The 12,102-nt window shown below is 35.3% G+C and overlaps 1 protein-coding gene across 5 annotated transcripts in view; it reads left to right on the top strand.

Moving 5' to 3' along the window:
• LOC123671943 (probable 3',5'-cyclic phosphodiesterase pde-5) overlaps positions 1–12,102 on the top strand; it is a 338,133-nt gene that overhangs the window by 221,291 nt on the left and 104,740 nt on the right. For all 5 annotated transcript variants that reach the window (XM_045605841.1, XM_045605846.1, XM_045605842.1 and 2 more), the window contains one exon: positions 10,046–10,117. In XM_045605841.1, the coding sequence (XP_045461797.1) occupies positions 10,046–10,117 (72 nt within the window). The remainder of the gene's footprint in view (positions 1–10,045; positions 10,118–12,102) is intronic.

A 12,102-nucleotide genomic window follows, 5' to 3' on the forward strand; every position in this document is an offset into this window, starting at 1 on the left:
CCACCAGTTTCCCAGAAATTCAAACAGACATGCCTATAATACGCGAAACAAGGCAGCCCTGGAGACACCTTTCCATCGTCTGGCATCTACTCAGCGATTTGTTGATCACTGGGGTCCTGTATTCTACAATATGGTACCTGATCGTATAAAGGCTCTAAATGAAAAACGTTTCAGCACGGAGGTGAAGAGGGTGCTATTGAGGACGGCGATGTATGAGGTGACTGAACTTTTCGACTGTGATATTTTTGATGTTTGATATTTCATGTTTGTACAAAAATATTGTTATTTGTGAAACTGTTAAACTGTCCTTTTTGACAATTTTGATATTATTGCTATTCTCGACGTTTTCCTGTATGTTTATACTGTGAAGTAAATAAATATTATTATTATTATTATTATCAGCAGATACCAGAAGTAATTCAAAAAGCTGGATCGTAAAAAACAGATATTATGATTATTATCATTTCGAATTCGCTCAAAAATCTCTTTCCTTCCTCGTGGCAATATCTGTCAAATGGTATTGTTCAAATATCTCCTTTCATGGTTATACGTCCATAAATATTTCTAGATGGAACGACAATATGTTTGCTATTCTATACAAATATTCAATTCAATTCGAAACCACGTACGAATACGAACCAAGAGTGACGAGACGGAACAAATCTAATTAGTTTCGAACTGCGTAGCATTTCAATCTCCTCATTTCATTCTTCTTATTCCTCCATCTCTACCTAGTCAGTGGCGTACCGATCATATATGAAAATTGTCTTTAATAATAGGTATCATCGATGTGGCGTTAATAGATATTTATCAAAGATGTGCAGAGGGCATTGATTTCTACCCGCGAGTTTAAAATTGAATGAACTGGTGTTATATACAGAGTGATCCAACGAAAACATAACACCTCGATTTTCCGACTTTGAAATAAAAATGTGGAAAATCGCTCGGACCCGTCAATTTCTGAAACGAGGGAGAACAACTTTTCCGCTATTTTCATCCTTGATATTTCAACCCCCTGACGGGGGTGAGCACAACCCCTTGATTTTGAATAGGGATGAGGGGTGTTGCGATAACTATATTTCGTTTCGAGTACTTTCAGACCCTGAAATTTCGCTATTAGGGGGCTGCAGCGATTCTGGTACACCAGAGGATTCGAAAAATCATCGCTTTGAGAATCGGTCCTGGGCGAAGAAACTCAGAATTCAGTAATATTGTCTTGAGATAAGAATGATTTTTTGTCGAAATTGGCAATATATAGTGACGTGGAAGGTAATTCTTTTCAAGAAACCCACACGGTAACTGAAAAACTGAATATGTGACCGGAGAGTTCCAAGTGCATAATAATAAAATATACCCATGAAATCTGTGTAAATCTGAGATATTCTGAGATATCCGATGCTCGCGATTCCTCAAGCCAAGTTCCGGCTCGCCCTCGGAATGATTCAATCGCATCAGATTTTCATTCTAACCTTAAAAAAGTACACTATTATCCAATTCCATGACTCGTCCTATCCTTCTCCACGACTGTTGAAATTAAATAAAAGTCAGTCTAACCTAATCATTTGAGTTTCTTTTCTAATCAAAATTCTGAAATTGCACACATTCGGATGGAATTCTCCTTGCACAATGTCCCAAATATTCGAATATAATTATCAATGGAATAATAATAGCTGATTTATATGTTCACTATCCACTTATCCATATCAATATTCCTGAAGAAGCATACATAACAATGGAATAGTTGACAGACATATGGTCGCGCAATTCATCATGTCATAACAATCCGTGGAACTTGAGGGATGCCATGAAATCATTCAAAATTTGAGTTTTCTAGGAAAAAACTTTAGCTAATATCATCTGATTTTACCGAAAAATGTATACATAAACATAAACTATCTGAAAATTTGATAATAAAGTAATAATTACTTCTGTTCATCCTTCGAAATATTTCAGATTTCATATGTTAAATGAGACAACTCAAAGCCAGTCAAAGCTCTTATACGTTCAAAACAACTTAATTGTACAAAAAATACAGAATATGAGGATTTTCATATATGAAAACAACAATTTAAATATATACTGAAATTGCAGATTATAGACCATCTACTTTTGCGAAGATCTTCGAGAGGATTCTGAAGAGCCAAATAGTTAGCTTCTTGACAAAATATGATTTATTATCGCGTAGATAATACGGACTTCAAAGATACAGATCTACAAAGGATGCAATTGCTAGATTAATTACTCTTATTTCTGATGCCACAGACAATAATATCCATACCTTAGGGATATTTGTCGATCTGCAGAATTGCAGAAAGCCTTTGACACAGTAGACCAAGCAATATTAATGAAGATATTGGAGAATAGAAGGAGCTGGGGACAGGCTCATAGCTTGTTTAGTTTCATGCTTGGTCCTTGATTGTTTTTAATTTTATGTTAAAGGAATGTTTGATATTGGATAACAGGCAGATATAATTAGTTTCTCTGATGTCAGGGTTTTAGTTTTTACGGAAGATATATCAAAGATATAAGACGAAGCCAGAACATGGTTTTGGTCAGATCTTAAATTTCTTTCACAATAATAAGCTTGAAGTGAATATGGAGAAGAGATTATGTATGTACAGGGTGTGCAAATAAGCGAGGTACGCGGCTATATCTCAGGATCCACTCATCGTAGAGACTTGCGGTAAAAATTTTTAACACTTAAGTGTATAGTATATCCAAAGTCACTTGAACTAGTCCATGAAAATGCTTGGCCAGATGTCCCTTTGAAGTGGATACCGCGATCCGTTAAATACCGCTAAATACTTTGAAAGTATTGTTAGATAATAAATTCACTGACCCCAAAGGAATTTCTTGAAGCTTGGACAACCCTTGCATAATCAAAATATTCTGCTTCCTTCAAGTGACTTTGGATATACTATACAAGAAAACACACTGGAAATTGTTTCGAAGTTCATACCTCTACCGCTAGGGGGCGTAATAGCTACCGTCGAGTAGAAAAATGAATTTTACTCGGAAATGTTTCATATGAAGTTAAAGGAAAAATATCATCACTGTAATCCTTGGAAAATTCTTTATCTTTTTGAATTGTCACTTTCGATTTTACGACATCAATTAAGGGTAGGTGAAAGGGAAAAATCTGACTGATTGAAATGCCTCTAACTTCAGTTTGGCTCAACATTTTTGAGCAAATTAGATCTCGTCTTAGAGATAATATCTCGTTTATTGAGAAAAAAATATATTCATGATAAATTGGTTGATGCTGCTTTCGATAGAGGGCGCTAAGTCAGAAGTTCATTGTTTTGTTCATATATCTCCGGAATTTCAAATGTGATGATAGGATTTTTTTAACAGAAACAGAAATTCCATCAAATTCGCATGAAAAAACCTGCAGGTCGCAAAGCGATAGTTTCAGGCGTTCTGAAGTTATGGCCGAAAGAAGATATTCTTCAACTGATGCACTGCGAAAAACCAAATTGTGTCTTTAAGTTCTGACAGAAACAGAAATCCCATCAAATTTGTATGAAAAAATCAAAAGGTCGCAAAGCGATAGCTTCAGGCGTTCTGGAGTTATGGCTGAAAGAAGACACAATTTAGTTTTTCAGTGCATCAGTTAAAGAATATCTTTTTTCGGCCATAACTCCAGAACGCCTGAAGCTATCGATTTGCGACCTTTTAGTTTTTTCACACAAATTTGATGGAATTTCTGTTTCTCCCAGAACTAAAATACACAATTTGGTTTTTCGCCGTGCATCAGTTGATGAATATCTTTTTTCGGCCATAACTTCAGAACGCCTGAAACTATCGCTTTGCGACCTTGAGGTTTTTTCATGCGAATTTGATGGAATTTCTGTTTCTGTTAAAAAAATCCTATCATTACATTTGAAATTTCGGAGATATATGAACAAAACAATGAACTTCTGACTTAGCGCCCTCTATCGCAAGCAGCATTAACCAATTTATCATGAATATATTAGTTTCTCAATCAACAAGATATTATCTCTCAGACGAGATCTAATTTGCTCAAAAATATTGAGCCAAACTGAAGTTACAGGCATTTCAATCAGTCAGATTTCTCCCTTTCACCTACCCTTAATTGATGTCGTAAAATGGAAAGTGACAATTCAAAAAGATAAAGAATTTTCCAAGGATTACAGTGATGATATTTTTCCTTCAACTTCATATGAAACATTTCCGAGTAAAATTCATTTTTCTACTCGACGGTAGCTATTACGCCCCCTAGCGGTAGAGGTAAGAACTCCAAAACAATTTCCAGTGTGTTTTCTTGTAAACTTTAGTGGTAAAAATTTTTACCGCAAGTCTCTACGATGAGTGGATCCTGAGATATAGCCGCTTACCTCGCTTATTTGCCCAGCCTGTACTACAGAAGAAAATGAATTAATAAAAAAAAATTATTTAGTTGAAGAGATGATTATACTTCAATTGATCATCTCTTCAATTCCTAAATGAATTTGTGATTACAAAAATTAGTAAAAATAAATAATGAAAAGACTGTTGTTGACAAGAAATTTGGGTGTGTTTTTTAGCCAACATATTCGTGTTTCCCAGGCTTCCCCTACCAAAAATGGCTCTTCTCTACCACCGCCACTGTCTCTCCCACCTCCCACAATAACGTGAAGCGAGGCATAAATTCTCCATAAATCCGAAAATTTCATTTCGTCAATCATAGGAGTATGCATACTGCGAAATCGAATCAGTCGAATATAAACAAGGACGCATTCGAGGATCTGCGAAAATGAGCCGAATTTCCCGATACCTCGTATGTACACAACGACAGAGCGGAAACGCAAATCATTTCAGGAAATTCCGGACGAATTCAGACTCGATACGATATCTTCGAAACATCTTCAGATGGCGACAATTCACCGTAAAATGGAGAGGAAAGAATTGGATCCGGGGGAAATTGTTCAGGTTATGATGGGCCTCGGAAAATTTTGCCACTTCTTTACGTGGGTGGGACATTCTACAAGATATTCCCATAGAGAAAATTGGAAATATTTCCTGCGCAAATTGCGATGTATGCGACTCGTATGGCGAAAAAAAGACGTAAATAATTGATTTATTCGTTTTACTTTTTCTTATACTTATACTCGTACGAAACGTAGAATTATCTTGTGAATTTGTTTATGTTTTCAGATTATTCATTTGAATAGGTATCAACGAACTAAGCACACATGAATGAGAGGGTTTCTAGGAATCCAAAAAATTTGTTTTAACATTTCATTATTTACATGTGATCGAAAATAATACACTTATATAAAAAACCCTAAATACACATCTTGTCTGTAATATACATATGAGGGGTAGTAAAAAATATCCAATATTTTTGCATGAAAAACAAGACTTTCTTACCATATTTAGAATGAATGATCCGATTCATGTTCAAATATGCGACGTTTTGTTCTATAACTGGTTGCCGTTTTGAAGGTTATGCTTCTTCCATAGAAGCCCTCTTTCCTATTGGCGAAAAATTGAGACTATCGATTTTCATAAGCCTTTGCTGAAGAGATTTTTTCATCAGCAAAATTGTTCGCCATGGACAGGAACACATGGTAGTCACTTGGTACTAGGTCCGAACTATAAGGTGAATGCAGAGCCGTATCTAGGTACTATTGCGCCTGTGGCAATGAATTAGACAGCGCCCCCCATTTTACATTTTTTTTCATCCAATATATTTTCGTTAAAGTTGTAAAATAATACATAATTTTATACAGGTTGAATATGAATAGTAACTAGCGAAAAAAATTCAGGGGGGCAATCCTTGTCACAAAATAGAGGGAGATTTCATATAAACTTTTTTGTGAGTCTCCACCTGCTTAGTTACAGCCGCCTAAAGAAGGCGCCCGAAAAGTAGTTTTTAATTTGTGAAAAGTTTATAATTGTTATTTTTTGTTACATTCATTTTATATTTGTACCAGTTCTAAATGAAAATATCATTTTGACATCAGCCTATTGGATAAATTTGAGGTAGAAAATAATTCCAACCCCCACAACTCAGGCGTATTATTTGTTGATTTTTTTCTCAGCAACCGAGAATTTTAGCTGAAAATTACAAGAGATCTTATTTGTTGAGAATGGATCAGTCTAACCATGATTAATTTTCTTATTGTAAGAGAAGAATGAAGAAAGAGTTATTGCCAAACAAGTTGGTGAGGTGGCTTTTTCTATCCCTTGAAATCATAGAAGAACACAGTTTTGAATGCCTTCTCGCTCGCTCATTTTTATGAATAAAAAAATCGAAAACTACTTTTCGGGCGCTATCTTTGGAGGAATGTAAATAATGTGAAGGGGCTCAAAAAAAAATTATATGGAGGATCCGCTCATTTTTTTGACAAGGAATCACCCCCTAATTTTTTTCGCAACGATTTAAAAACACCCTGTACATATTTATTTATTTTTATTGAAATCATTGAAATACACATAAGATATAATGATAAGATATAACTCCTGAAGATCCAAAAAAAAGATCGTTATAAAATTGTATCAAAGAAGAAGAAGAAGACGCACTTCACACAAAAATAGGTGGTACCGTTTGTCGAAGGAATATCGACAAGCTTAATGAAATAGGGGTAAGCCAACATGCCGACGCGCGACCGTAATATTTATGATTAGATTATGGCACGCTTGAACATAGCCATATTCATATTATTTCTTACCTTGAATTGAAGTTTCGTTGATCTCTTGTGATTATTTTAGACTTAGTACGCATATTCTGGGAAATGCTAGCAATATTCAAAATGTTTCCACAATTATTTCGCTTAGTGCTCCAATATTTTTTTCTTTTGATATTTTTGGGCGCCCGTGGCTAGTGCCACCTTTGCCACGCCCTAGATACGGCACTGGGTGAATGCATAAGAACCTTTCAACAAAATGACCGTATCCGCTTGACGTTGTCGTAAATGATTCACTTTTCATCACTAGTCACCCAACGCATCAGAAATGGGTCGATTTGGTTACGATTCACAGATGGAAATTGAATCCATGATGTTTTTTGCGTTAACTGGTGTGGGCCTATAGATTGAGCTTCTTCTCGAGACCAATGTTCTGCAAATGGTTCCTAACGGTTTTTTGTACAATCTTTAGCTCTTTAGAAATCGATACAGTGCTTACATGACAGTCAGACTAGACAAAGTCCATGATTTTATCGACATTTTCCACCATTGGCCTTTCAGTGCGTGGTGCACCTTTGACACCGAATTTGCGGGAATGCAGTCAACGAAACAAAAATTATGCGTAATTGGCAGTTACAGTGTCATAACCTTAAACACCATATACATGTTCAGCCGTCTGGCCTGCATTTTTGTCTTTATCCCAGAAAAACTGTAACGTATAGCGTATTTTCTTTTTGCTAGGTCTATCTTTCACGCGCGTCAACTGAGTCCACTAATCACAAACCTGTCACAGAAGGGTTTTGTATAACATGCATAGAAAACCTGATGTGTCTTCTTATATCTGTAAAACTTTCAGACAAAACGGGAGTAGATACCTACTTCAGATGGCGGCGCGTACATCGTTTACATTTGACATATCTCAAGATTCTCGACTCTCGTTAACTTTGAATATAGAACAATAATATTTTATATTGAAATTTTCATAATGAATTGTGAACCTTACAATCTTGCGGAATTCAGGGACTACTGTTAACACAGGCCTGTACTAATCTAATCTATTTTAAAATTTGATCACAAATATAGCCATTATCCAGGATCATTTCAATTGATATTGACATTTTAATTTCTCCCAACTTAATTTAAATTTCTTTCAACTAATCTAGTTTGTTGTTTGTTTTGACCTGTTCTATTTTCGTAAGTAATTGCACAAGTGCATCAAAATTACCGATAATTTTGCATGACAGCGTGTTGTCATAAAAACTGGATGAGTTCATTTTTGGAGAAAGAGCCCGACACCCAAGGTGGAGGGCGCTTTCTCCAAAAATGAAAATGACCGAATGCAGTTTTTCAAAGAAAACAAGCTGGAATGCGAAATTATCCGGTCATTTTGATGCACGAGTGTAATTTGAGGGAATATTTCCCGAATAAACTGTTAGAAAACTTGTCAAACTGATGTAGAATGGAATTGCCATAGATTTGAACTCTGTAAGATGCATAGAAACTATGCATCTATGAACAGAACAATTATCGCAGGGCTGTTTTGCTTCCTACAATGCAATTATCGTAGGTAATTGCACAAGTGCATCAAAATTACCGATAATTTTGCATGACAGCGTGTTGTCATAAAAACTGCATGAGTTCATTTTCATTTTTGGAGAAAGAGCCCGACACCGAAGGTGGAGGGCTCTTTCTCCAAAAATGAAAATGACCGAATGCAGTTTTTCAAAGAAAACACGCTGGAATGCGAAATTATCCGGTAATTTTGATGCACGAGTGTAATTCGGGGGAATATTTCCCGAATAAACTGTTACATTACCTGTCAAACTGATTTAGAATGGAATTGCCATAGATTCGAACTGTGTTAGATGCATAGAAACTAAGCATCTATGAACAGAACAATTATCGCAGTGCAGTTTCGCTTCCTACAATGCAATTATCGCTGTAATTTTCGATAATTGTTCTCCAGATACATAGAATTTTTGACAGGAGGGAAATATTCGCTGTAATTTTCGATAATTGTTCTCCATATACATAGAATTTTTGACAGGAGGGAAATATTCACTGTAATTTTTTGGAATCAATTAAGCATCTATTTATCTATCTATTCTATGCTCGTGACAATCTCCTATAGTATGTCATTATATTATTTCATTGAAAATTTGGTAGGAACTGAATTGTAATTTATTGAGAAAGTTTGCAGTATCTAAAATCAGTATTTCATTTTTAAACGGCAACAGGCAGATAGCGGGAATTCGATAATTTTTAAGAACGCCTCCTTACAGCACAGCAACAGGCGGATATCTCAAAAAGTATGAAACAAAATCTAATCACTGCACACACCAATTCGAGCTTAGTTGTTATGCATATGAGAAATACTTTTGATAATCAGTCTTTGAACCACCAATCATATCGGAAATGAATAACTGTGATCTCCCTACATCCCTTCATTGACGTGTATACGTGAAGTCTTAGATCAAAAATAAGTACAGCCCTGTATATATCTAGACATCGCCGATAAATGAGATGATCGATGTTTGCTCGTGGCACCTAGTTCCAAGCAACTGTGGAGGATGGTTCTGTAGGTTGTATAAAAATTAAATATGAAAAATTCATTTTCGTTTGTATAAAGATTAAATATGAAAAAACGGTCGGATATGTTGTCAATGAAATATAAAGTTCTTCTTCCATATTCTGAACAAATTTCGAATGTTTATGATGACGCTAACATCACCATCAAATAAGGTTCCATTTCGGTGCAACAAATCTGAGTGTCGTTCAAAGATTTTTATAGAGTTTGAAGAATGATATATAAAGTAATATTTTTATACAGAGTAAATTGCTGAAATTGGTTCGTGATTGTTTTGGGAAACTGTTATTTTTCTTGTTAATTGTGTAGATGGCGAGCAGTCAAGCACATTATAAGGGATAGAGAGAGAAGAAGAGAGAGAGAGAGACAACACGAAATAACATAAAGCTTGAAACTCTTATATTGTGTCTACATGAAAAATCTCAAATCGGTTCTTTTTGCTCTTTTTTTCAGATCTCTTAAAAATTGGGTATCTAATGCAGAAAATCATTCAATTTCTAGTTGAAAATTCTATCATTCAAAAATCTACGGCATGCCTAGTGGAAACACTAGCATTCATAGACATCTCAGTTATATCGTGAATACTCAGGTGCAGAATTTTCATGTCCTGCATTTCCGAAAACATGAATAACAAAAATCATATCATATTATATTACATTAATATGACTTATCTCGGACAAACTCAAAAAGATTCTATTGTATTTTTATTTTCTTCCCATTACAAGAGGAGCAGTTTTATTATACCTATAAATGTGGAGTTTGGAAATTACACATTCCTTTATCTTAATTATTGGCGGTAATATATCGTACGATTTTATTGTTTCAGGAACCCATTTAAACAAAAATGGGTCGAGTTCATCGCCTTTGCCTTCATCAACAACACCGAAAGAAGTTACAGGTAGGTGGTTTAGAAGATTAATCTTGATGATAACACATATACAGGATGGATTTAATGAATTAATTTTTTTGGGGTTGTTTTATTTTAGATATCTCTAAATTTTTTGTTATGTCTTTTTAAATAGGAACATTACATTCAGCTGCTTAGAAAGTAATAGATAAGATCTCGGTTCAAAAAATTCAGAAGAGTACAATCGTCGGTTCAGTAGCTTTTAAGCGTCGGTTCAGTAATAATTGAATACATGTAGGCTTAGTTAATCGATCGTCTAGAGGTATGATTCGATTACCTGGCCTTTCGTCTTTTTCTCCGTGACTGTTGGATTTGCAATAATTAAACTCTTTTGAATTATTTACATCTATTTACAAAGCCACACTCATACAGTACAAACCCAGTCTTGAGAAGATCCTAATTACGTCTTAATTAACAAGTTTCTTTCTACGGTACTGAATTTCGTCTTTAACCCTAGTTTAATTACTCGAAACGTCTTCGATTATCACGTTTTCGTCGTACTTCAAGTTTTCGGTCGTCTCGTCTTTAACTTGTTCGCAACTCGTCTTAATCTAGTCCGCTAAACGTCTTTACGTCGTACGTCTTAAGTTGACCGATCGAACTTGTTCTGTCTCTCGTCTTAGACTTAAGTTAAACTGTACCGTCTGTACCCGTCTTCGGTTTAATCCGAGGTTTAATCTGAACTGTACCCGTCTTCGGCTTAATTTCAACTGTACCGTCTGTACCCGTCTTAGGTTTAATTTGAACTGTGCTCTCTGCCGATTGGAACTACCCTCTCTCAAATATAGACCTCTCTCGGTTTGACCACACCCTTAGGGGAAGGTACCATCCCCCTAGTCCAATAAGGGCTTTTGCCGTGCCGCCCTCAAAGATCTTCGCGGATTCCTGGAAATCGAATATTCTAGAAGGACTAGAACCTGAGAAACAGATGTAACACATCTGGCACGACCGTGTTGTCTTCGAACCTTACCAACCCCCCAATAAATATCTTCAAGATTTACAACTCTTGACATATCTTCGACACCTCGAAGAATAAATAAAATAAATACATTATGTACAATAACAATTCGTTCCCTGTAAATTCATTGAATTTGTCATGCCCTTGGCACTTGAAGAGACTAATAGGTCTCCAAGCATCCGGTTGACCATCTCAATTATTTACAGGGAACAATAAACTGGATCCTACATACATTTACCTAATTACATTGAACACAACATTTGTTTTGAATATAAAGTTCTCAGAAAACATTCAGCTTTTAAAAATTTCCCTATACCTATAGACTTATGAGGTAAGGTAAGGTATTTTTGCTGAAGGTTCTAACTGTAGTCGACCATCATGTAGATATTCCATCGTCTTCATATCGATCTTCTGTAGTTTCAATGTCGAATGAAACGCAGAATATTCACACAAAATGATAGCACAATTATATAGCAAATGAAGTATGACCTAAGAACGATCTTCCTGATTTTGTCATAGGCAATTGCAAGAGTCATAATGATTGTTATTCAAATTTGCCGTATTCATTCGATTTTTTTGATTTGGCTTTCCCACTTGGATTATATGCAATATATTCCCATGATTGTTAAAAATTTAAAAACGTGAGAATATTTATCAATCGTTGATATTGATTTCATTGGTAAACTAGAAGAAAGTACACAGTCTGGAAACTATGCTGAAAATAGAGTCAGGGCAATAATAACATGAGCAGACCATATAGGTAATCATAATATTATCAAAGCCATACCCGTTTTCAATCGCATAAAAGTAGGTACCTAAGTCTTGAAATTTATGAGAATTGAATTTGTTTCAATTCCATCCATTCATATTACCGCCGCTGAAATGTATGGATCAAGTCCTCGAATACGTTAAAACAATACATCATGAATCAATTCTTAATAAAAAGAAACGAATTTCCAAAACGCTGATATTTTTGTAGTTCATTTAAGACGGAATTTGGACTAAGAGAGATATCAAA

The sequence above is a fragment of the Harmonia axyridis genome, chromosome 2, assembly GCF_914767665.1.
Source record: "Harmonia axyridis chromosome 2, icHarAxyr1.1, whole genome shotgun sequence".
NCBI classification, from domain to species: Eukaryota; Metazoa; Arthropoda; class Insecta; order Coleoptera; family Coccinellidae; genus Harmonia; species Harmonia axyridis.